The sequence below is a fragment of the Salvelinus namaycush genome, chromosome 3, assembly GCF_016432855.1.
Source record: "Salvelinus namaycush isolate Seneca chromosome 3, SaNama_1.0, whole genome shotgun sequence".
NCBI classification, from domain to species: domain Eukaryota; kingdom Metazoa; phylum Chordata; class Actinopteri; order Salmoniformes; family Salmonidae; genus Salvelinus; species Salvelinus namaycush.
Window position 1 is genome coordinate 96,961,287 of NC_052309.1, and position 25,796 is coordinate 96,987,082.

At 43.6% G+C, this 25,796-nt stretch overlaps 1 protein-coding gene across 5 annotated transcripts; it reads right to left on the bottom strand.

Annotated features, from left to right (window-relative positions):
• Window positions 1–146: 146 nt before the first annotated feature.
• On the bottom strand, window positions 147–23,784 carry LOC120043798 (deleted in malignant brain tumors 1 protein-like). Of its 5 annotated transcripts, XM_038988361.1 has the most exons (17): window positions 23,716–23,784; window positions 23,417–23,512; window positions 21,689–22,126; window positions 20,062–20,151; window positions 13,867–14,178; window positions 13,430–13,552; window positions 9,191–9,300; window positions 6,684–6,927; window positions 6,111–6,230; window positions 5,050–5,361; window positions 4,640–4,851; window positions 3,121–3,272; window positions 2,234–2,482; window positions 1,728–1,887; window positions 1,364–1,442; window positions 1,194–1,238; window positions 147–184 (listed from the first exon to the last, which is right to left on the bottom strand). In XM_038988361.1, the coding sequence occupies exons 2-16, from the start codon at window positions 23,493–23,495 to the stop codon at window positions 1,219–1,221; spliced, it is 2,700 nt and encodes an 899-aa protein (XP_038844289.1). In that variant the 5' UTR covers window positions 23,496–23,512; window positions 23,716–23,784; the 3' UTR covers window positions 147–184; window positions 1,194–1,218. The 5 variants fall into 5 exon arrangements, with proteins under 5 accessions (XP_038844289.1, XP_038844290.1, XP_038844288.1 ...); XM_038988362.1 differs by lacking the exon at window positions 147–184 and having other exon boundaries at window positions 882–1,238; window positions 6,111–6,188; XM_038988360.1 differs by lacking the exon at window positions 147–184 and having other exon boundaries at window positions 882–1,238.
• Between the last annotated feature and the right edge of the window lie 2,012 nt (window positions 23,785–25,796).

Consider the following 25,796-nt stretch of genomic DNA (forward strand, 5'->3'; position numbering starts at 1 on the left):
CTAATTGACATAATTTGAGTCAATTGGAGGTGTACCCGTGGATGTATTTCAAGTGCCTCTTTGCTTGACATCATGGGAAAATCAAAAGAAATCAGCCAAGACCTCAGAAAAACAATTGTAGACCTCCACAAGTCTGGTTCATCCTTGGGAGCAATTTCCAAACGCCTGAAGGTACCACGTTCATCTGTACAAACAATAGTACGTAAGTATAAACACCATGGGACCACGCAGCCGTCATACCGCTCAGGAAGGAGAGGCGTTCTGTCTCCTAGAGATGAACGGACTTTGGTGCGAAAAGTGCAAATCAATCCCAGAACAACAACAGCTAAGGACCTTGTGAAGATGCTGGAGGGAACAGGTAGAAAAGTATCTATATCCACAGTAAAATGTGAGTTAAATGTAATGTTTTTTCATACCCGTGGTTTACTGTCTGACAGACTACGGCTTTCAGCCAATCAGCATTCAGGGCTTGAATCACCCAGTTTATAAGAATCAATATATCACACAAATAATGGAAGGATACACATCTATCAAATCACCATCAAATTAAAAAAAACAGCTTCAAAGCAATAATCTAAAAAAAGGTAAGGCTGTGGTTTTAAAGTACCAACGCAGCCGTTTTTTATATCAATATCAAATAATTTCTAGGTAACAATTAAGCAACTTACTATAATAGCCTTCCATTCAAATGGGCAAAAATAGCTTTTAAGCAAAAAATAATTTTGCTAGGACTGTCTGGGAGTGGTCTGAGTGGAGATGGGAAAACTGAAAACTAACTTATTGACAGAGAGGTTTGGAATTCTCTTTGTTATTGGTCAATTTACCGCATGGCGATGTCACCATGGAAAGCCGAAACTCCCACAAATGCAAACCTGCTGATTAGAAGGTCCTGTGTAGATTGTATTTTCAACCACCAACTATCAGGAAATAACAGTGATACAATTTTCATACTTTTACAGTGTTAGTTTCATGAGCTGTTGTATAATATGATACAAAAATGAGGAACAACAGAATTTTGACTGCACTGGGCCTTTAAGGCTGAGGAAAAAGGTAAACACCTCTAAGACAGCTGAATGTCTGGGTATTTTACTGCAACAATGAAACACAAAGACAATATACAATAGTCACAAAACACAACCAGAGTGATATGTGAAAATGTACATTCAAAAGTATAAGGACAATGAATCACATACGGCTCACTGCAGTACCTCCCAAGGCTCAGTCCAGACTCCAAGTCCCTGGAAGTCAAACAGAGAGAAACTGTTACCTTTATGTGTGTATGTGTGTGTGTGTCCTATAGCATCATCAACACTGTCCGTGTGATTGGCAGCCAGGTTGTTGTTGGTAGAGGCATAATACGCACAGCTGATTGGACCGATGGTGACGGGATTAAGGGGAACGGAACTGGAGATGGAACGGGATCTCCTTCGTCTGGAACACAACTGTGGAAAGAAACAAAATTGTTTTAGAAGGGTAAGAGAGTACTGTACCAGAGAGACTAGATGGAGAGAGAAAGAGAGCAAGAGAGAGAGTGAGAGGGAGAAAAAGAGAGAGAGAGGGAAAGTGGAAGACAGACATAGTCCATGGCCAGTATTCACAAAGGATCTGAGGAGTGCTGATCAAGGATCAGGTTACACCTCTAATTCACCACAATCTAAAAGGCCAAACTGATCCGAAATCAGCGCTCCTACTCTGAGACGCTTTGTGAATGTGGGCCCAGGACTCACTGGAGTGCAGGAGGAGCTCCTCTGGTCACACAGGCTGAGGCTGCAGTGCAGGAAGACGTCCTGGTAGTCCCCCTGGAACACAAACAGCAGCGCAGAGAAGCGAGCCTCGAGTGATGAGCCACTCTCCTCCACCCTCACCTGGGTACGATCACTAGGACATCTGGGGAACAGAGAGGGAGGACCAGGGTTTAACTTGTACACTGCTACAAAAATACACAAACAAAAAAATGGGACCTGATGCCTCTCTGCTTTGCATTCATATCAGCATAATTTTTTTATTGGATGTAAGGCCCATGGGGTGTACTTGTACATTAAGTTGCCTCATGCTACAGAAACAGGAAGTAAGCTCCTGTCCTATGGGCCGTTCTGGCTCGGACAAGTCCACTTACAAAAATACACAGACATATAGCCAAGAACAAACATAATAGAATAATAATTTATTCTTAACTGACTTTCTTAATTGACTTGACTTGTTCAGTCTATAAACCAAATAGAAGCATAAATACTTGTTTTGAATGATGAAATATCTCATAGGGTCGTCAGGGTTGGGGGAGTGAGTGGCGTAGCAGTTGTCCAGGACAACCACAAATCGCTCCGTCTCCGTCTCGTTGACGGACACACCCACATGCAGAGCAGAGCCCAGTGGCAGAGTGACTCTCTGACCCGCTGGGTAAGGCTCTGTGTAGTTGGAGTTGTGGTACAGAGACATGGAGGCTGATGCCTTGGAGCCAATACCTGAAACTACACCTTCCACCCTGGTGCCAAGAGAACAAGCCAAGACAAATGTATTTTATTTCACCAGGTAGGCTAGTTTAGAACAAGTTCTCATTTACAACTGCGACCTGGCCAAGATAAAGCAAAGCAGTGCGACACAAACAACAACACAGAGTTACACATGGAATAAACAAACATGCAGTCAATTTATGACAAAGTTACAAAGCTGTAGCTTGTTATGTGCATATTTGTCTGCATTTAATAACAACAACTGTCAAGACTGGATGTATAAAATGCCATGAAAAAAACTTTATACTGTAAATATTTCCAGATATCTGACTGACTATTGTTATAATCCTGGACTAATCAGGGTGTAATACAGATGGGGGCGGGACTACAATGGTGTGTTATGTTGTGGTGTGATGTGTTGTGGTGTGTTATGTGGTGTGATGTGATGTGTTGTGGTGTGTTGTGTTATGTGGTGTGATGTGTTGTGGTGTGTTGTGTTATGTGGTGTGGTGTGTTGAGGTGTGTTGTGATGTGTTGAGGTGTGTTGTGTTATGTGGTGTGATGTGTTGTGGTGTGATGTGGTGTGATGTGTTGTGGTGTGATGTGTTGTGATGTGTTGTGTTGTGGTGTGGCGTTTGTATTGTTTCTGTAATGTGACGTCTCCACTCACGGCAGGTAGGGTACGACGGCCACATCTAGGCTGCTCTCTGTGTCTAGCGGATAGGCACAGGAGAAAGGTATGCTCACGGGTCGGGTGAAGGAGACATTGTGCACCTGGTAGATGAATAAACTGTTGGAGTAGATGGCATGGCTGCTGTTGGTCTGGAGAATAGAAGAAGAGAGGATGACAGTTGGGATGACATGAACAAAATGACCTCTTGACATAATATAGTAAAGGCCGCTGTCATGGCTCCCTGAAGTGTGGAAGCTATTATTCACATGGCACATTATTCATGTCCAGAGCCAGGAGTTGTTATTCACATTACACATTGTTCATGTGTAATGTGTCTCAGCCTCCAGTATTTATGCTGCAGTAGTTTATGTGTCGGGGGGCTAGGGTCAGTTTGTTATATCTGGAGTACTTCTCCTGTCTTATCCGGTGTCCTGTGTGAATTTAAGTATGCTCTCTCTAATTCTCTCTTTCTTTCTCTCTCTCGGAGGACCTGAGCCCTAGGACCATGCCTCAGGACTACCTGGCATGATGACTCCTTGCCGTCCCCAGTCTACCTGGCCGTGCTGCTGCTCCAGTTTCAACTGTTCTGCCTGCGGCTATGGAACCCTGACCTGTTCACCGGACGTGCTACCTGTCCCAGACCTGCTGTTTTCATCTCTCTAGAGACAGCAGGAGTGGTAGAGATACTCTTAATGATCGGCTATGAAAAGCCAACTGACATTTACTCCTGAGGTGCTGACTTGCTGCACCCTCGACAACTACTGTGATTATTATTATTTGACCATGCTGGTCATTTATGAACATTTGAACATCTTGGCCATGTTCTGTTATAATCTCCACCCGGCACAGCCAGAAGAGGACTGGCCACCCCTCATAGCCTGGTTCCTCTCTAGGTTTCTTCCTAGGTTTTGGCCTTTCTAGGGAGTTTTTCCTAGCCACCGTGCTTCTACACCTGCATTGCTTGCTGTTTGGGGTTTTAGGCTGGGTTTCTGTACAGCACTTTGAGATATCAGCTGATGTAAGAAGGGCTATATAAATACATTTGATTTTATTTGATTCATGTGCAGAGCCTGGAGTTGTTATTCACATTACACATTGTTCATGTCCAGAGCCAGGAGTTTGTCCAGACCACAATGCCAGTTTCAGAGAGGCAGGCAGCAAGGTTTAGACACACTCCCACAGTTGCAAACAAGATGCTAGGCTAGAAGCATGGGGAAATAATGTCTAGACGCTTTTTTCCAGTGGAGATTAAGTTTATGAATTGCCTAGCCGGGCTGTGGGACAGTGGATGAGCATTGATAATTCAAATGGAACTGTTAACAGGATTTCCTCCCAGGATTATCAGGAATAACTAACAGCTATCAACCATTCAGCATCCTGGATCTGAATTTACCGTTTTCTAAATATTAATGAACAACTGACAGATACAGTATGAGCTGCCCTTCAGTTGAAGTGAATTGACCGTAAGAAGAGAGAATATTGAAAAGAGCCAGAAGTCAGTGTTCTCACTCCTCACCGTCAATGTGTTTCCACAGCTGCCCTCCCTGCGCTCCACCTGGAACCACACTGTGCCGTTAGCTTCCTGGTGGGAGGAGCAGCGGAGGTCGGCCAGGTGAGCAGAGAACACGTTCAGACCTGCAGTCTCCAGACCAGACCGGCTGAGACCCACCTCTAGGAGGCGCCGACCACACACCAGCTCTGGGCCTAAGTTGGAAGGACGCTCTGAGTCTGAGAAAAAAACAAATGGGAGGAGGGTAAGAAAGTGGGGATGAGAGAGAGGAGAAAAAAGGTATTCATACAGGGCCCAGAGTCTAAAAATAGGACACCAGAATGGTGATCTAACTATATCCATAAAGCCTTCACTGAAGATGTTGATTGAATTATAAAAAATTATGAATAAGAATCATTAAAGAATGATACTCCTACCCGAACAGACGACACCAGCGTCTTCACCATGATTACAGTTGTGTCTCCCAAACCCATTGTGACTGCACCTTGTGAGATTAGATTCGCTGCCTGTACATCCAACATCATCCATCCATATTGTCCCGTTCCCCTGTCCGAAGTGGGCTTCAGGTGGTGCAGACAGAGCTCTTCCACAGCCCAGCTCTCTACAAACCACCTGGGCGTCACTCAAGTCCCACGAGTCATCACACACCGTCCCCCAGCTACCACTGTGGTAGACCTCCACTCTCCCAGAGCAGGAGTTAGGACCGTTGATCAATCTGATCGGGGCATCTGACAAAGAAATCAAAATCAAAACAAATGACTTACTGTAACAGCTAGACGTCACAGCTAGCACAGGCCTGCAGTGTTCAATTCATTACCAAGTGCAGCTCGCCATCTGTTGCTGTGGCCACTATTTTATCCATCACTGTGCGTGAATACCAAACTGTGAGTACAGTACTTGTTTCTCAATGTTTTACTGACAAAGTTGTCAATAGTTAAATCATATTGTCTTAGTTATTACAGCATTTATATATCTCGTTTTCATGCTAGCTCTGTAACAATGTAGGCTACATTTTTGCCTATCATTGTCAGCTGGGTAGTCTTGTAGCTAGCTACCTGTATTTTCCTTTCAGTCATCGTATTATTGTCACAGATGAGAGCAATATCTTGTTTTGTTATTGCTAAATTAATATGTGCCTTATCCTAGTATTGATGCCATTGTATTCGTGTTTATTATTTCCAGACCACATGCTGTATGGATAAAAGGATAGTTCATTGGATAATCATAGCTGGGTGATAATGGCATAGAAGTGTGAACCTGTGTTGATCGAAAATCAACATTAAAGAACTCTAAACTGAGGAACTGTTTCTCTCACCGTCTCTCTAATAGGAAGGAGTACAATCTTCATATCTCTGCCTACTCAAACCAGTGTAATATTCTCAGAGACTTCAGCCCCTTTCAACACTTATCCAAGTTACAATTGAATTGTAAGTGCATTTTACACAACAATGAGACAGCACACTTTCTTAACACTCACCTTGCCACGCTGTCACTGGTGTAACTGTTGTGGTGTTACCAGCCAATGTGGTTGATTGGTTGGTTGTTCCTGCTGTTTCTGTTGTGGTGTTCCAGTAGAAAGGTGGTGATGTTGACAGAGCTAAAGACAGGAGTTCAGTACACATGTACTTTATATGGTTCTGAATTGTTCAGTTTAACCCGGTCACGTCATTTGATCAGGAAAACCTCTGTGCCCTAATCTATGGTTGCAATGCATTAACAAGAACACCATTGATCTGACAATACCACTTATAATACCAATTAAGCTGCATCAGACAAGGTTTTAACCTTCAGAGGTAGCTGGATACAGGAAGGTGAGGCACGAGAGCACTTACACACGGTGAAAGAGACAGATTTAGAGCAGAACACAACAGCACACAGAGCACACACGTCCTAAACATACACAAGATACCTACACATCCCAGGGAAACCCCTACTACATAATTGGACAGAAAACAAACACACACAGACCGACAGACTAAACACTAGACACATTGTTTTGATTTAGTAGACGCACACATCCTAAAAAAACAGGGATACACACACACCGTACCTAGTATAACGAGGGAGGTGATGCCCTGTTCATTGCCGCTGGGGTAGGTGGCGTATTCACAGATGTATCTCCCTTCATCAGTCATCTTGATGTCAGAGATCTGGATTGAAGGGTTGCTGAGGGAGGGCGTGGGGAAGCTAACTCGTCCCTTCAGGGGTGACGCGGGGTACATTACCCCAAAATTGGGGTGGTACACGGCTATGTTGAGCATCTCGCCCTTCCTGGACTCAAAAATCCAGGACACCTGTATAGTATTTATTAATAACACACAGCAAGGGGGAATGGAGGGGGAATGGGGGGGAAAACAAGTAAACATCCATATACAGTACCAGTCAAATGTTTGGACACACCTACTCATTCAATGGTTTTTCTTTATTTTTACAAATGTATACATTGTAGAATAATAGTGAAGACATCAAAACTATGAAATAACGCACATGGAATCATTATATGTGTTATTGTTTTTACCATCGAGGACCACTTTGGTGGTCCTCTATACTTTCAAGTGATATCCTCTGGGTCCACATTGTACATTTTGTTGTATATGTCTGTTACCCCAAATAAATTCAATTCAATGTAGTAACTAAAAAAGTGTTCAACAAATCAAAATATATTTTATATTTGAGATATCTTCAAAGTAGCCACCCTTGATGACAGCCTTGCACACTCTTGGCATTCTCTCAACCAGCTTCATGAGGTAGTCACTTGGAATGCATTTCAATTAACAGGTGTGCCTTGTTAAAAGCTAATTTGTGGAATTTCTTTCCTTGTGTTGTAACAAGGTAGGGTTGGTATACAGAAGATAGCCCTATTTAGTAAAAGACCAAGTCCATATTATGGCAAGAACAGCTCAAATAAGCAAAGAGAAACGACAGTCCATCATTACTTTAAGACATGAAGGTCAATCAATACGGAAAATTTCAAGAACTTTGAAAGTGCCGTCGCAAAAAAACATCAAGCGCTATGATGAATCTGGCTCTCACGACCGCCACAGGAAAGGAAGACGCAGTTACCTATTTAATTTAAATTTTATTTAACCTTTATTTAACTAGGCAAGTCAGTTAAGAATAAATTCTTATTTACAATGACGGCCTACACCGGCCAAACCCAGACGACGTTGGGCATTGTCCCAATCACGGCCGGATGTGATACAGCCTGGAATTGAACCAGGGACTGTAGTGATGCCTCTTGCACTGAGATGCAGTGCCTTACACCGCTGCGCCACTCGGTGAGCCCAATAGAGTTACCAGCCTCAGAAATTGCAGCCCAAATAAATGCTTCACAGAGTTGAAGTAACAGACACATCAACATCAACATCAACTGTTCAGAGGAGACTGCGTGAATCAGGCCTTCATGGTCAAATTGCTGCAAAGCAACCACTACTAAAGGACAAGAAGAGACAAGAAGAAGAGATCTGTGTGGGCCAAGAAACACGAGCAATAGACATTAGACCGGTGGAAATCTGCCCTTTGGTCTGATGAGTCTAAATGTAAGATTTTTGGTTCCAACCGCTATGTCTTTGTGAGACACAGAGTAGGTGACCGGATAATCTTCACATGTGTGGTTCCCACCGTGAAGCATGGAGGCGGTGGTGTGATGATGTGGGGGAGCTTTGCTCACAGTGTCTGTGATTTATTTAGAATTCAAGGCAAACTTAACCAGTATGGCTACCACAGCATTCTGCAGCGATACGCCATCCCAGCTGGTTTGCCTTGAAGGACAATGACCTAACACACCTCCAGGCTGTGTAAGGGCTATTTGACCAAGAAGGAGAGTGATGGAGTGCTGCATCAGATGACCTGGCCTCATCCGACCTCAACCCAATTGAGATGGTTTGGGATGAGTTGGACCACAGAGTGAAGGAAAAGGAGTTCCCATATATGCTTGAAACAGTTCCCATATATGCTGGGAACTCCTTCAAGACTGTTGGAAAAGCATTCCAGGTGAAGCTGGTTGAGAGAATGCCAAGAGTGTGCAAAGCTGTCATCAAGGCAAAGGATGGCTACTTTGAAGAATCTAAAATCTAAAATATATTTTGGTTTGTTTGACACTTTTTTGGTTACTACATGATTCTATGTGTATGATTCTATTTCATAGTTTTGATGTCTTCACTATTATTCTACATTGTAGAAAATAGTAAAAATAAAGAAAAACCCTGGAATGAGTAGGTGTGTCCAAACTTTTGACTGGAACTATGTATGACTACTCTTACTTCCTGTATTTTCTTGTACATTTACTGCTACCTGCACTATTATAGGTAAAACATTTACTACTACCTGAACTATTATAGGTAAAACATTTACTACTACCTGAACTATTATAGGTAAATCATTTACTACTACCTGAACTATTATACAGTCTATTATACTGTAGGTAAAACATTTTTGAATCAAATACTATCTGACTTCATCCATGTTGGTATTTGGATGATCAAGGACAAAGTATCTTTTTCTCAGCATATTGTAACAATATATATATTAGTCCACACAACTTCCTGTGTGACTGACCTGTGTGAGCTGTATGACCTGCGCTCCTATGAAGGCACACCGCAGGTTAACCGTCTGGCCAGGATATGATATCACTTCTGGTTCCACCTCCACCCACTGTGACCTAGCCCCTGGGAGGAAGAAGAAAAGAAGAGGAAATGATCCCACCTTTCACCACAGCTTCCTGTTGTTTCCCAGACAACGGGAACCATAACGTTAAGGAGACGAGGAGAGAACTTTTGGTGCCGGGCCTCAGCTCCTGATGACAAATGACAGTACTCCCTGTTGTTTCCCAGACAACGGGAACCATAACGTTAAGGAGACGAGGAGAGGACTTTTGGTGCCGGGCCTCAGCTCCTGATGACAAATGACAGTACTCCCTGTTGTTTTGCTTAACTAGCTAACATTATGTGTCTATTTTCTGAACTGCAGAAACAGAATAATAGATGATCTATGTAAGGGGTTTTCTGGCCCAGGGACATCTGCCCAGGCAAACCGGCGACCCAGGGACATCTGCCCAGGCAAACCGGCGACCCAGGGACATCTGCCCAGGCAAACCGGTGACCCAGGGACACCTGCCCAGTGAAACCGGCGACCCAGGGACACCTGCCCAGGCAAACCGGCGACCCAGGGACACCTGCCCAGGCAAACCGACGACCCAGGGACACCTGCCCAGGCAAACCGACGACCCAGGGACACCTGCCCAGTGAAACCGGCGACCCAGGGACACCTGCCCAGTGAAACCGGCGACCCAGGGACACCTGCCCAGTGAAACCGGCGACCCAGGGACACCTGCCCAGTGAAACCGGCGACCCAGGGACACCTGCCCAGTGAAACCGGCGACCCAAGGACACCTGCCCAGTGAAACCGGCGACCCAAGGACACCTACCCAGTGAAACCGGCGACCCAAGGACACCTGCCCAGTGAAACCGGCGACCCAAGGACACCTGCCCAGTGAAACCGGTGACCCAGGGACACCTGCCCAGTGAAACCGGCGACCCAGGGACACCTGCCCAGTGAAACCGGCGACCCAAGGACACCTACCCAGTGAAACCGGCGACCCAAGGACACCTGCCCAGTGAAACCGGCGACCCAAGGACACCTACCCAGTGAAACCAGCGACCCAAGGACACTTGCCCAGTGAAACCGGCGACCCAAGGACACCTGCCCAGTGAAACCGGCGACCCAAGGACACCTGCCCAGTGAAACCGGCGACCCAAGGACCCCCATTATTTTGTCAGAAGAATAAACTGGCCCGTGAGGCACAATGACCCACACTGCAATACTACTGGCACATGTTTTGCTTTACACTCAGATTGCTATTCTATGAGAACCATTTGTCAAAACACAACACACAATTCTTTACCTTAGGAACAACATTCACAACTAAAATCTCTTGTGTGCAAATGGAAAGCAACACTGTTCAACAAGCTAAGCTCAATTACCAATTGATCACTTTCCCATGTGCAAACACTAACATGTGCAAACACTAATTGCGTAAATGTTCACTTTGCAATCAGACCTTTGGTATGGATAAAAAGGCTACTCAGGAACGACAACGTTAAGGAGACGAGGAGAGAAAGCTTCTTGAGACTTTTGGGACCAGGCCTCAGCTCCTGGTGGAGCTATACTATTTTGTAACATGTTTATGTTGTATACTGTATAACTGTAGTGTTTACTGTAGTGTATGCTATTTTGTTTTTGTAGAACTGAAAGACGACCACCATGTGGTGGTAGAACACGTCTATTTACAGACTAACAGGAGGCTGCCATTGTGCAAATGGTTGTTGAAAATAATGCCACAAGACTGCGAGAAATCCAACAACAGATTATTGAAAACCCTGCCATCTTCCATAACATCATAGTAAGCTTATCAATCATAGCCAGGATCCTTAAGAAACACCAATTCCGGATTAAGCAAATCTACAGTCTCATTTGAAAGGAATTCCCAGAGTGAAGGATAAACAATACAAATATATGTACGTAAGTAATGTACTAGTATTACACTCTTAAAACATTAGAGACTCATTGATGTTGCCAGTGAACTTTACTATACAGCAATTACAGTATTTACCGTAATTTCAGAGACTCATGGAGTTGGATGCAAGTCCCATCCCTCAGGAACTCATATTCATAGATGAGGCTGGATTCAATATAGCGAAGACGAGGCGGAGAGGAAGGAACATCATTGGTCAATGCGCCATCATTGAGGTACCTGGCCAGCGCGGGGGGAAATGTCACCATATGCGCAGCTATGAGCCACAATGGGGTCCTCTACCGCCATGCCACCCTTGGACCATACAACACTGCCGTCTTAATTTCCTGAACACCTTACATTACAATCTTTTTCAGCCAGAGCAGAGAGGACCAGGTGATCCTGAGCAGAGAGGGCCAGGTGATCCTGAGCAGAGAGGGCCAGGTGATCCTGAGCAGGAAATGTAGGTTCTAATTTGGGACAACGTGAGTTTCCATCGGGCTGCTCAGGTCCACAACTGGTTCCATGACCATCCCAGGTTTACAATTCTCTATCTCTCACCATATTCCCCATTTCTCAACCCCATTGAGGAGTTGTTTTCAGCATGGTGGTGGAAGGTGTATGATCACAAACCCTATGAACGTATGGTCCTTCTCCAGGCAATGGAAGAGGCCTGTGGTGACATTCCAGCAGAGTCCTGTCAGGGGTGGATGTGTCATGCCAGAAGATATTTTCCTGCTGTCTGGCCAAGGAGAATACCGCATGTGATGTTGATGAAAATGTTTAGCCGGACCAAAACACAAGACAAAACTGATTTTGTTTTCGCAATGGAGTATTTGTTTCTTGACTTATGATTTGACTGTATTTTGACAGTTTCTTTATCTCTTCCATACAATTGATCTAACATACAGTACAGTAGTACAAATAGGCCTATTTTCTTCCTTTGCATATGCAAAATATATTTACTGTATGTTTTAATTTTTACTGTATGTGTGCTTACAGTATGCTGTTTGACATGTACTGAGTCATGTTGAAATATAAAACAGACATTTTTACATTTGTGTTGATTCGGAAAAGGCACACCTGTCTGTCTATATGAGGTCCCACAGTTGACAGTGCATGTCAAAGCAAAAACCAAGCAATGAGGTCAAAGGAATTGTCGAAGCACAGATCTGGGGAAGGGTACCAACTAATTTCTGCAGCATTAACAGTCCCCAAGAACACAGTGGCCTCCATCATTGTTAAATGGAAGAAGTTTGGAACCACCAAGACTCTTCCTAGAGCTGGGCCAAACTGTTAGCATTGGCTGAACCTACCTTCAACTTTCTTCATACTGGACACAGAGACATACAAATGGTATCCACCATGGTATTCTGTTGTAGCTAGCAATATTCATAAAATAAATATGTTTTACAAAAAGATACCCCCCAAAATTACCGGACCCCCTGCAGTACCTCGGGCCACGGACCCCAGTTTGAAAACCACAAATCAATGTTATTTATAAGAATATTAAAATTCATGACAGCAAGATCATGTAGGAGTCAACAAAAAAAGCTGATGTTCTCGTCTGTCATCTATGCTAGGTTTGAAGTCCAGCCGAGGCTGTTATTAGTCGCTTGGCTAATAAAATATAAGGTTGTGATACACTGGAGATGGTCATGTATGTACGCAGAGATTTTATTTGAAATAGTGTGTAGATCTTCAAAGACAAAGGTGGTTGTAAAATGCAGTTATTCTGCTGGGAGAGAGGTAGAATGAATGGGATTGAATATGAGGCTTTAGAACCCCTAAATTCTCCCTTTGATTCATTCTTGGGCTCTGCATTGTTTGAGGTGAAGGTATTTTAACACATTTGTTAAATTAACAAACCATAAAAGTGAGGTGATACTTTGCATTAAGATGTTAATGAGCATTTCACACATACTATCTGTGTGCCAAAGCACAACCTGTTCGCGCAACCCTGTCTTTAAGTGGGGCGGCAGGTAGCCTAGTGGTTAGAGTGTTGGACCAGTAACTGAAAGGTTGCTAGATTGAATCCCCGAGTTGACAAGGTAAAACTCTGTCGTTCTGCCCCTGAACAAAGCAGTTAACCCACTGTTCCTAGGCCGTCATTGTAAATAATAATTTGTTCTTAACTGACTTGCCTAGTTAAATAAAGGTAAAATAAATAAAAGTGCAATGTTGAGTGTAATTTGTCTGGAAGTGTGATTTTACACAAAAACAAGATAGCACTTTCTAAAAATAGAAGAATGAAATGCAGAAAAGTATGTTTTTTTTTCTCTCACCTTGCCACCCTGGCGTGGAGTTAACTACCGATGGGGTTGTTGGGTAGATTGGTCCTCGTGTCTCTGTTGTAGCGTTCCAGTAGATTGGTGGTGCTGCTGTGGTGTTGCTGCCACCTGCTGAAGCTAAAGACCGAAGTTCAGAACAAACTTACTTCAAACTACAGGCTCTAGTGGAGGTTGGGCCAAAACAACAACAATGGCCCCTGGTTTTAGCCAGGGCCCAGAGTTATAGCCAGGGCCCAGAGTTATAGCCAGGGCCCAGAGTTATAGCCAGGGCCCAGAGTTATAACCAGGGCCCAGAGTGTAATGTAATCAGAAAAATACATTGGGCTGTAATCAAATCATAAGGCACAAGAAGGATGGTAATCTGACTGTATCTATGAACTCAAAGGAGTACAAAATTAAAAAGAAGGTTAGTTAAAGAACGATACTCCTACCTGAACAGACAACACCCGCATCTTCACCATGATTACAGTTGTGTGACCCAAACCCTAGGTGGCCACACTGCGTGAGAGAAGACTCCCTTCCAGAACAGAGAACATCATCCAACCAGATCTGTCCATTCCCCTGTCCGAAGTGGGCTCCAGGTGGTGCAGACAGAGCTCTTCCACAGCCCAGCTGTCTACACACCACCTGGGCGTCACTCAAGTCCCACAAGTCGTCACACACCGTACCCCAGTGACCGCTGTGGTAGACCTCCACTCTCCCAGAGCAGGAGTTAGGACCATTGACCAATCTAATCAGGGCATCTGACAAAGAAATGAATTACCTTCAGTCAAGTTACAACTTTGTTGGATTTGTAGGGGCATTTTACACAAGAAGAGCACATTTTCTACAGATAAAAAGGGTAGAATGCGAGAATACAAAACTCAATGTCTGTGTCCGAATGCTCATACTGAGTCCTACTGTTTGAAAAAGTTTATTAGTATGCAACACTTCAAAAATCAAGTATATTTTAAATGCCCGGATGCTAATTTCCGCTTTGACAACAGCTGATCAATTGGATATGGGGATGCGCCAGCAAAATGAACGAATAGCGGAAACAATGCAATCACGCATGATGTATTCTCAGTATTCCAAACCACAATGTTTTATATTATGTGAATTTTCTAAAATCGAGTATGGTTTAAATGGCAGGATGTTTAACTCATTTCGGCTTTTCATTCAGTAGAATTCAATGCACACTTTTCTACAAGTGTGTAGAAAGTGATGTACTGATCCTCAAAATGTTGTATAGCTGCACCATCGATAGCATCACCACTTGGTATGGGAAATGCACCGCTCTTGACCGCAAAGCGCTACAGAGGGTGGTACCTTACGAACAGCCCAGTACATCATTGGGGCCAAGCTCCCTGCCATGCAGGACCTCTATATCAGGCGGTGTCAGAAGAAGGCCCAAAAAAGTGTTCTAAGCTGTCATATGGAATTGTTTTAAGATGGTCATACCATGGATCATTTCGTTATTTGATTTTAAAAAATGTAGGTATAAATTTTTTAATCTAATAATTATTTGATTAAATATTGAATTTAATACCATAGCCCATAGAAACTCATTGAATAACAAATTCATAAATGTCAAAAAAAGACAGTCAAAAAATGTATCATAAGCAAAAATGTTTTGAAGTGTAGGAGATATAGGAGATATAAGAAAGCTGAGGATATATATAAAAAAGTTCAAAAGTTTGGGGTCACTTAGAAATGTAATTGTTTTTGAAAGATAAGCACATTTTTTGTCCATTAAAATAACATCAAATTGATCAGAAATACAGTGTAGACATTGTTAATGTTGTAAATGACTATTGTAGCTGGAAACGGCAGATTTTTTATGGAATATCTACATAGGCATGCAGAGGCCCATTATCAGCAACCATCACTCCTGTGTTCTAATGGCACGTTGTGTTAGCTAATCCAAGTTTATCATTTTTAAAGGCTAATTGATCACTAGAAAAACATTTTGCAATTATGTTAGCACAGCTGAAAACTGTTGTCCTGATTAAAGAAGCAATAAAACTGGCCTTCTTTAGACTAGTTGAGTATCTGGAGCATCAGCATTTGTGGGTTTGATTACAGGCTGAAAATGGCCAGAAACAAAGAACTTTCTTCTGAAACTCATCAGTCTATTCTTGTTCTGAGAAATTAAGGCTATTCCATGCAAGAAATTGCCAAGAAACTGAAGATCTTGTACAACGCTGTGTACTACACCCTTCACAGAATAGCGCAAACTGGCTCTAACCATAATAGAAAGAGGAGTGGGAGGCCCCGGTGCACAACTGAGCCAGTGGACAAGTACATTAGAGTGTCTAGTTTGAGAAACAGATGCCTCACAAGTCCTCAACTGGCAGCTTCATTAAATAATACCCGCAAAACACCAGTCTCAACGTCAACAGTGAAGAGGTGACTCCGGATGTGACTCCAGGATGCTGCCCTTCTAGGCAGAGTTGCAAAGAAAAAGCCATATCTCAGACTGGCCAATAAAAATAAAAGATTAAGATGAGCAAAAGAACACAGACACTGGACAGAGGAACTCTGCCTAGAAGGCTAGCATCCCGGAGTCGCCTCTTCACTTTTGACATTGTGTAACGGCTTTCGTCTTCCTCCTCGTCTGAGGAGGAGAAGTTTGAAGGATGAGAGGACCAATGCGCAGCGTGGTACGTATCCATATTTATTAGAATACTTTTCAATAATAAACAAAAACAATAAACTGACGAAAACCAACTAAGCTACAGTCCCGAACTAGTGAACACAGAAAAAACAGGAACACACGAAAAGGAACAATCACCCACAAAACACACTACAAAACAGGTTACCTAAATATGGTTCCCAATCAGAGACAATGACTAACACCTGCCTCTGATTGAGAACCATATCAGGCCAAACAAGAAACCCCACATAGAAACAGAAAACATAGACTGCCCACCCCAACTCACGCCCTGACCATACAAAACAAAAGACAAAACAAAGGAACTGAGGTCAGAACGTGACACATTGAGACTGGTGTTTTGCGGGTACTGTTTAATGAAGCTGCCAGTTGAGGACTTGTGAGGCGTCTGTTTCTCAAACTAGAAACTCTAATGTACTTGTCCTCTTGCTCAGTTGTGCACCGGGGCCTCCCACTCCTCTTTAGTGCGGTAGCAGAGAAAACAGTCTATGACTTGGGTGACTGGAGTCTCTGAAAAAATGTTGGGCTTTCCTCTGACACCACCTAGTATATAGGTCCTGGATGAAAGGAAGCTTGGCCCCAGTGATGTATTGGGCCGTACGCACCACCCTCTGTAGTGCGGTCAGACGGCGAGCAGTTGCCATACCAGGCGGTGATGCAACCGGTCAGGATGCTCTTGATGGTGCAGCTGTATAACTTTTTGAGGATCTGGGGACCCATGCCAAATCTTTTCAGTCTCCTGAGGGGTAAAAGGTGTTGTCGTGCCCTCTTATTGACTGTCTTGGCATGTTTGGACCATGATAGTTCGTTGGTGATGTGGACACCAAGGACCTTGAAACTCTCGGCCCGCTCCACTACAGCCCCATTGATGCTAATGAAACATAAGATATTACAGATTTTAATGACCTGTTGGTAGGATAATCTTAATCGTAGGTAATACATGTTATTTTCCAATGATTGCATGTTGACCAATAGAATGGATGGCAGTGGGGGTTTACTCGATCGCCTACGAATTCTCAGAAGGCTGCCCAAACTCTGCCCCTTTTTTCTTCGTATTTTCTTCACGCAAATGACGGGGATTTGGGCCTGTTCCAGAGAAAGCAGTACATCCTTCGCATCGCGTTATGTACAAAATAAGTTTGAAAATATGTTATAAACAAGGCAAAAAAACGAACAAAATAGCACAGTTGGTTAGGAGCACGTAAAACGTCAGCCATCCCATCGGGCGTCATTCTACATCTACACAGTGCATTCGGAATGTATTCAGACCCCTTGACTTTTTCCACATTTTGTTACATTACAGCCTTATTCTAAAATGGATTAAATTGTTTTCCCCCTCATCAATCTACACACAATACTCCATAATGGCAAAGCGAAAACAGGTTTTTAGAAATGTTTGCAAATATATATAAAAAAAATGTTTTTAATTGTTATTTACAAAGATGTTTCTATAACTTAATTGGAGTCCACCTGTGGTAAATTCAATTGATTGGACATGATTTGGAAAGGCACACACCTGTCTATATAAGGTCCCACAGTTGACAGTGCATGTCAGAGCAAAAACCAAGCCATGAGGTCGAAGGAATTGTCGGTAGAGCTCCAAAACAGGATTGTGTCGAGGCACAGATCTAGGAAGGGTCCCAAAACATATCTGCAGCATTGAAGTTCCACAAGAACACAGTGGACTCCAACATTCTTAAATGGAAGAAGTTTGGAACCACCAAGACTCTTCCTAGAGCTGGCCGCCTGGCCAAACTGAGCAATCGGTGGAGAAGGGCCTTGGTCAGGGAGGTGACCAAGAACCCACTGGTCACTCTGACAGAGCTCCAGAGTTCCTCTTTGGAGATGGGAGATCCTTCCAGAAGGATAACCATCTCTGCAGCACTCCACCAATCAGACCTTGATGGTAGAATGGCCAGAAAGAAGCCACTTCTGAGTAAATGCAACAACATGTGGGATAATCAAGGGGTATGAATACTTTCTGACGGCACTGTAATTATTTAATTTGTGGATCAACCCTTAGCAGTCATTCTGATCTCGTTCCCAATGATTAGTGCTTTAGTTTATTATGTTGCTGTCCAGCAGTTCTGAAATTGCGATGCACCCAACTATCCACGTTTGTCTGTGTAATAATAGCCTTTTGATTTGAACATTTGAAAGGTTTTGGTGTGTGCACTATCAGTAGCGGTGCCTGGGTAAAATCACCGGGGAAGCCAATCCAGAAAAAATAACGTATTACAACATATGTGTTGTGATAATTGCGTTGGTTGCTCTATAACCTGTTAGTTCATATGCCTTGACACCGTAATATATAGGTCTAAGGCCAAGAAAAATAGAAGACACTGTGGCAGAATAAATTCAACCACACATTTGTTTCATTACAAAACCGGAGCACAACATCTGTCCGGTGAAGTCCACAAAATATATTGCATGTAACAAACAGTACATGATCTACAGCATTGTCAACCAAGGTAATGTTATTGACATTTTCGTTACCGCAAGTCACAAAAAAAAACAGGAGTTGCCTCCATTATTCCAGCTCCATTTCAACTTCAATATTTCAACATCATCAAATCACCTATGCTTAGTCTAATACAGTGACAACTAAAAGATACCAAAAACTATTTAGTCCAATCAACGTAAGCTAAATATGATGTGGCTGTCCATGTATACTGATTTATATGTGTGTGTGTACATGCGTGCAAGTAAAAAAAACATGTTGACTCACCCTACTTGTAAAATAACAGCAATACCATCCTCCTCTTTCAAGTTGCCAAAATGGTCTATGACTGGTAAACGTTACTACATCTAGCTACATGTTGAACTTCCATACTCTCAGGCCAGGGGCACAATGTATGAATTTATGGTTGGATCAGAATCGTCGTTATAATCATTGGCCAGTACGGAGAATTAAGTAAAACCACGTTCAAATCCCTATTTCCATCCATGGCTAATTTAGGAAAGTGACAATTTTAGCTAGCTAGCCACCGGAGGACAACAACACAACGAGATGCAACAATTATATTTTTTCTGTCAATAATGACATTTGACTTGTGATGTGATTGGTCTGAAGCCAAATCCAAACTGGGACCATTCACAGCTGAACTCACTCAGTTTAGCGCAGCGCTGATTAGCTATTGTTTGTATTTATTTCTATCAAGGGAGGCCAAATGCTTGCTGGCTTCCCTTGCATTCAATGCTACGGGTGCCAACATTGTCATACTCTTTCTGATCAGACAGCACCAGATAGAAACGCTATGCATATTGAGACAGAGGGGCGCTGTTTTGTTCGCTCTGATGCTTTAACCGGTGAGATACATACAGCCTCTTGTGAATTGAATGAAATTTAGGAAACAAAGAGATGTATATGGTCATTTTTTTCTTTGGTAATTTTTTGGGGAAGCCTGGCTTCCCTTGGCATCCATGAATACACGCCACTGTGTACTACAGTACGCTATTTAATTTAATTTATTTATGTTACAGCGCTTTGGTTTCACTTATAAATATGTTGAAATGGAACCAAATAATATTTTTCTGTCTTCAGTCCTTTTTAAATGGGATAGATGGACTATATGGGCTATGGTATTGATCGAATGTGATAGTCTGACTAAAACCACCCTGAGTAGGCCTATAACGCCATTCCTATTCTATTCAGAGTTTAGAGAAATTAATCAAATTGGAAATGAGGTATTATCATGCTGGTTAATGCGATGCATGTCTGTTGAATTTGGAAAAATTCACCTGCACTCAGCCCTGCCCCATTTACGGAGCCAATCAGGAGCCTCTACTGCGTTGCGGCCGTGACATACTGCATATTTCTTACTAAACGGTACGTGCCAAATAGTATGCAACGATGAGTATATAGTATGCAGTTTAAGTTTGTAGTACGCAAGTATAGGTATTCGGACAGGGCAAGAGTCTGGGTGTACTTTACAATGATTTTGCCACCCTGTTATTGGTTCCGTGGAGTTACCTGCCAATGTGGTTATTTGGTTGGTTGGTCGGGCTGTTCCTGTTGTGGTGTTCCAGGAGATAGGTGGTGCTGCTGTGGTGTTGCTGCCACCTGACAAAGATAAAGACAGGATTTCAGTACAAACTTACTTTACACTATTTTTAAATACTAAAGTCCCTAGTGGAGGTTGGGATATAAAGGGATGGGGAGAAGTGGAGGTTGGGATATAAAGGGATGGGAGAAGTGGAGGCTGGGATATAAAGGGATGGGAGAAGTGGAGGCTGGGTTATAAAGGGATGGGGAGAAGTGGAGGTTGGGTTTTAAAGGGATGGGGAGAAGTGGATGTTGGGTTTTAAAGGGATGGGGAGAAGTGGAGGTTGGGATATAAAGGGATGGGAGAAGTGGAGGTTGGGTTTTAAAGGGATGGGGAGAAGTGGATGTTGGGTTTTAAAGGGATGGGGAGAAGTGGAGGTTGGGATATAAAGGGATGGGAGAAGTGGAGGCTGGGTTATAAAGGGATGGGGAGAAGTGGAGGTTGGGTTTTAAAGGGATGGGGAGAAGTGGATGTTGGGTTTTAAAGGGATGGGGAGAAGTGGAGGTTGGGATATAAAGGGATGGAAGAAGTGGAGGCTGGGTTATAAAGGGATGGGAGAAGTAGAGGTTGGGTTTTAAAGGGATGGGGAGAAGTGGAGGTTGGGTTATAAAGGGATGGGGAGAAGTAGAGGTTGGGTTATAAAGGGATGGGGAGAAGTGGAGGTTGGGTTTTAAAGGGATGGGGAGAAGTGGAGGTTGGGTTATAAAGGGATGGGGAGAAGTGGAGGTTGGGTTTTAAAGGGATGGGGAGAAGTGGAGGTTGGGTTATAAAGGGATGGGGAGAAGTGGAGGTTGGGTTATAAAGGGATGGGAGAAGTGGATGTTGGGTTATAAAGGGATGGGAGAAGTGGAGGTCGGGTTGTAAAGGGATGGGGAGAAGTGGAGGTCGGGTTGTAAAGGGATGGGAGAAGTGGAGGTCGGGTTGTAAAGGGATGGGAGAAGTGGAGGTCGGGTTATAAAGGAATGGGGAGAAGTGGAGGTTGGGTTGTAAAGGGATGGGAGAAGTGGAGGTTTGGTTGTAAAGGGATGGGGAGAAGTGGAGGTTGGGATATAAAGGGATGGGAGAAGTGGAGGTTGGGTTATAAAGGGATGGGGAGAAGTGGAGGTTGGGTTATAAAGGGATGGGAGAAGTGGAGGTCGGGTTGTAAAGGGATGGGAGAAGTGGAGGTTGGGTTGTAAAGGGATGGGGAGAAGTGGAGGTCGGGTTGTAAAGGGATGGGAGAAGTGGAGGTCGGGTTATAAAGGGATAGGAGAAGTGGAGGTCGGGTTATAAAGGGATAGGAGAAGTGGAGGTCGGGTTGTAAAGGGATGGGAGAAGTGGAGGTTGGGTTCAAATAAAACAGACATAAAAAAATGAGGAAAATGAATACATTAACGAGAAAAATGTGTGCTTGCTTGTCTTGAAGTATTTATGGCTGTGAAGTAAGTTGTTGTGGGGTTTAAACCATAAGACACCAGGATAGTGATCTAACTGTATCCATAAAGCCTTTACTAAGGTTGTTGATTGGAATAAAGAGTAAAGTTGATAAAGAAGCTTAAAAAACGATACTCCTACCTGAGCAGATGACACCAGCATCTTCGTGATGTCCACAGTTGTGTAATCCAAACCCATTGTGACTGCACCTTGTGAGATTAGACTCGCTGCCTGTACATGTAACGTCATCCAGCCAGATTGTCCCGTTCCCCTGTCCGAAGTGGGCTTCACGTGGTGCAGACAGAGCTCTTCCACAGCCCAGCTGTCTACACACCACCTGGGTGTCACTCAAGTCCCACAAGTCGTCACACACCGTCCCCCAGTGACCGCTGTGGTAGACCTCCACTCTCCCAGAGCAGGAGTTAGGACCATTGACCAATCTGACTTGACTATTGGCTATTGCTGATGTTGTTGTATCGGATGTCATTGTTGAAAACATACTGTCTACGATGCCGGGTGGGGTGGTGAGCGGTGGTGTCGACATCTGTGTTGGAGAGGTGGCATTGACATCTGACCCATCTGAAAGAATTGAGTTTCTGATGAAGCATTGGCTACTAGCCACAGTATCATGTACCATAATTATGTATGACTTACAAGACCTTCAGGAAAAATGTCAACTACTATGATGAAAATGTAACTCTGCACAGATCTTAAACACAAGGACCTGAAACACATAATAACAAATGACCAAGACCATCAACCCTGCTACCTGAGCTATGACCAGTGGTGACCTGTATGAACAGGAGCAGCAGCTGTTACCTGAGCTATGACCAGTGGTGACCTGTATGAACAGGAGCAGCAGCTGTTACCTGAGCTATGACCAGTGGTGACCTGTATGAACAGGAGCAGCAGCTGTTACCTGAGCTATGACCAGTGGTGACCTGAATGAACAGGAGCAGCAGCTGTTACCTGAGCTATGACCAGTGGTGACCTGTATGAACAGGAGCAGCAGCTGTTACCTGAGCTATGACCAGTGGTGACCTGTATGAACAGGAGCAGCAGCTGTTACCTGAGCTATGACCAGTGGTGACCTGTATGAACAGGAGCAGCAGCTGTTACCTGAGCTATGACCAGTGGTGACCTGAATGAACAGGAGCAGCAGCTGTTACCTGAGCTATGACCAGTGGTGACCTGTATGAACAGGAGCAGCAGCTGTTACCTGAGCTATGACCAGTGGTGACCTGTATGAACAGGAGCAGCAGCTGTTACCTGAGCTATGACCAGTGGTGACCTGTATGAACAGGAGCAGCAGCTGTTACCTGAGCTATGACCAGTGGTGACCTGTATGAACAGGAGCAGCAGCTGTTACCTGAGCTATGACCAGTGGTGACCTGTATGAACAGGAGCAGCAGCTGTTACCTGAGCCATGACCAGTGGTGACCTGTATGAACAGGAGCAGCAGCTGTTACCTGAGCTATGACCAGGGGTGACCTGAATGAACAGGAGCAGCAGCTGTTACCTGAGCTATGACCAGTGGTGACCTGAATGAACAGGAGCAGCAGCTGTTACCTGAGCTATGACCAGTGGTGACCTGTATGAACAGGAGCAGCAGCTGTTACCTGAGCTATGACCAGTGGTGACCTGTATGAACAGGAGCAGCAGCTGTTACCTGAGCTATGACCAGTGGTGACCTGTATGAACAGGAGCAGCAGCTGTTACCTGAGCTATGACCAGTGGTGACCTGTATGAACAGGAGCAGCAGCTGTTACCTGAGCTATGTCCAGTGGTGACCTGTATGAACAGGAGCAGCAGCTGTTACCTGAGCTATGACCAGTGGTGACCTGTATGAACAGGAGCAGCAGCTGTTACCTGAGCTATGACCAGTGGTGACCTGTATGAACAGGAGCAGCAGCGGAGCCCCTGAGGACGTCATTAAGAACACCATCATTCAGATCCAAAACACACCTGAGAAGAGGTTTAGAGTTAGTAGTGGGTAGTTAGTGGACAATTGAGTGATACTGTATATAGTTAAACATCTAGAAAGCAATTCACATAAAGTGTTACTAGGAATTACAAATAAAATAAAGCATAATTGAAACCAAATCCAACAATGTAGTTTTAGTCTGCTAGAATGGTCAAGTCTTCCAGGACCTCCATCGGTGACTTACCAGTCAGAGGACGTGTGTTCTGGATTTCACCTGGGAGCTCCATTTATACCGTTTCCTAGGACACATCATGTGACCATAAAGAACATTTATATTGTGATTACCGGAATTGAGTTACTTATTCATCGCTTTTAAATCCAAACAGAAACCAACCTGACAGATGAATAAAACAACTCTTTGTCAGAAATCCTTGTGTCAATATACTTAGTCATAGGACTTGTCAATAATATGGACACAACCTCCCTATATAATAGAACAACCTTGGGGGTTATGAACACAAAGACAGTTTGTACATTCCAGTAAAACCACAGCCAACCCCTTTAATCCAAACCTACCTTTAGCCAACAGCCATGTCCATAAAATGTATTTAATGTGTTACTATCAAGAAGTCCTTTGAAGTCATTTGAGTCCATTGCAAAACTGTGAACAAAATAAAAACATACATACAAAACTTTAACAGCTCAATTGTAAATCTGACCAATTTGTTTGATTGCGGTTTACCCATTTCTTTGAATGTTTGATACTCCTTTAATGTATTTCTGTCTGCAAAATTAGTTATTTGTACAAAGCAAAGTTTCCTTTTGCACAAAGTAAACTGACCCTAACCTTCACAAGACAGTTGCCATGGATTCAAAGTGTGCAAGAATTCAGAGAGGCTTTATCTTTTGTGTAGTGAACCATAAAAAACAATCCTGTAGTGCATTTCCACTATCTAAATCAAACACACTAACCCTGATGGTCAGATAACCTACATTCCCAAGTTGTCATGTCATGTTTGCGTCAAGTGTTGCTGGGGAATACATGGTATGCGTCCCAAAAGGCACACTATTCCCAATTTAGTGCACTACTTTTGACCAAGGCTCATAGGGTTCTATATAGAGAAAAGGGTGCCATTTGGGATGCAAGCCCAATGTCATTTCTTACTAATACTATGAATTGTCATACGTGTGAGATTTGCTTTACTCAAAGTGTTACTGGGGCATGCCTCTTGTTGTATAGCACCTGAAGTCCTCACTGTGCTGTACACTCTCAAATAAAAATTTATCGAATTGCATTACAAACTCGTTACAGTATTCTGAACAAAAATATGAAGGCATCATGCAACAATTTCATTTTTTTTAACATGAGTTACAGTTCATATAAGGAAATCAGTCAATTGAAATAAACTCATTAGGCCCTAATCTATGGATTTCACACGACTGAGCACGGGTGCAGCCATGGGCAGGCGGGCATAGGCTCACCCACTTGGCAGCCAGGCCCATCCACTGGGAAACCAGGCCCAGCCAATCAGAATAATTTTTTCCCCACAAAGGGGCTTTATTAAAGTGTCATGTTATTGTCCCCAGCACAAGGTACACCTTTGTAATGATCATGCTGTTTGATCAGCTTCTTGATATGCCACACCTGTCAGGTGGATGGATTGTCTTGGCAAAGGAAAAATGCTCACTAACATACTTGTAAACAAATTTGTGCACAACATTTTAGAGAAATAAGCTTTTAATGCATATGGGAAATGTATAGGATTTTTTATTTCTGCTCATGAAACATGGGACCAACACTTTACATGTTGCATTTATATTTTTGTTCAGTGTAATTGAGGTGCAAATGCTTGTCACTGGGGTGGTACCCTGTAAGGTACACTATATATACTAAAGTACAGACCCGTAGCACTCACGTCTGTAGCCATGAAGTGCTTTGAAAGGCTGGTCATGGCTCACATCAACACCATTATCCCAGAAAACCTAGACCCACTCCAATTTGCATACCGCCCAAACAGATCCACAGATGTTGCAATCTCTATTGCACTCCACACTGCCCTTTCCTACCTGGACAAAAGGAACACTTATGTGAGAATGCTGTTCATTGACTACACCTCAGCATTCAACACCATAGTGCCCTCAAAGCTCATCACTAAGCTAAGGATCCTGGGACTAAACACCTCCCTCTGCAACTGGATCCTGGACTTCCTGACGGACCGCCCCCAGGTGGTGAGGGTAGGTAGCAACACATCTGCCACGCTGATCCTCAACTCTGGAGCCCCCCAGGGGTGCGTGCTCAGTCCCCTCCTGTACTCCCTGTTCACC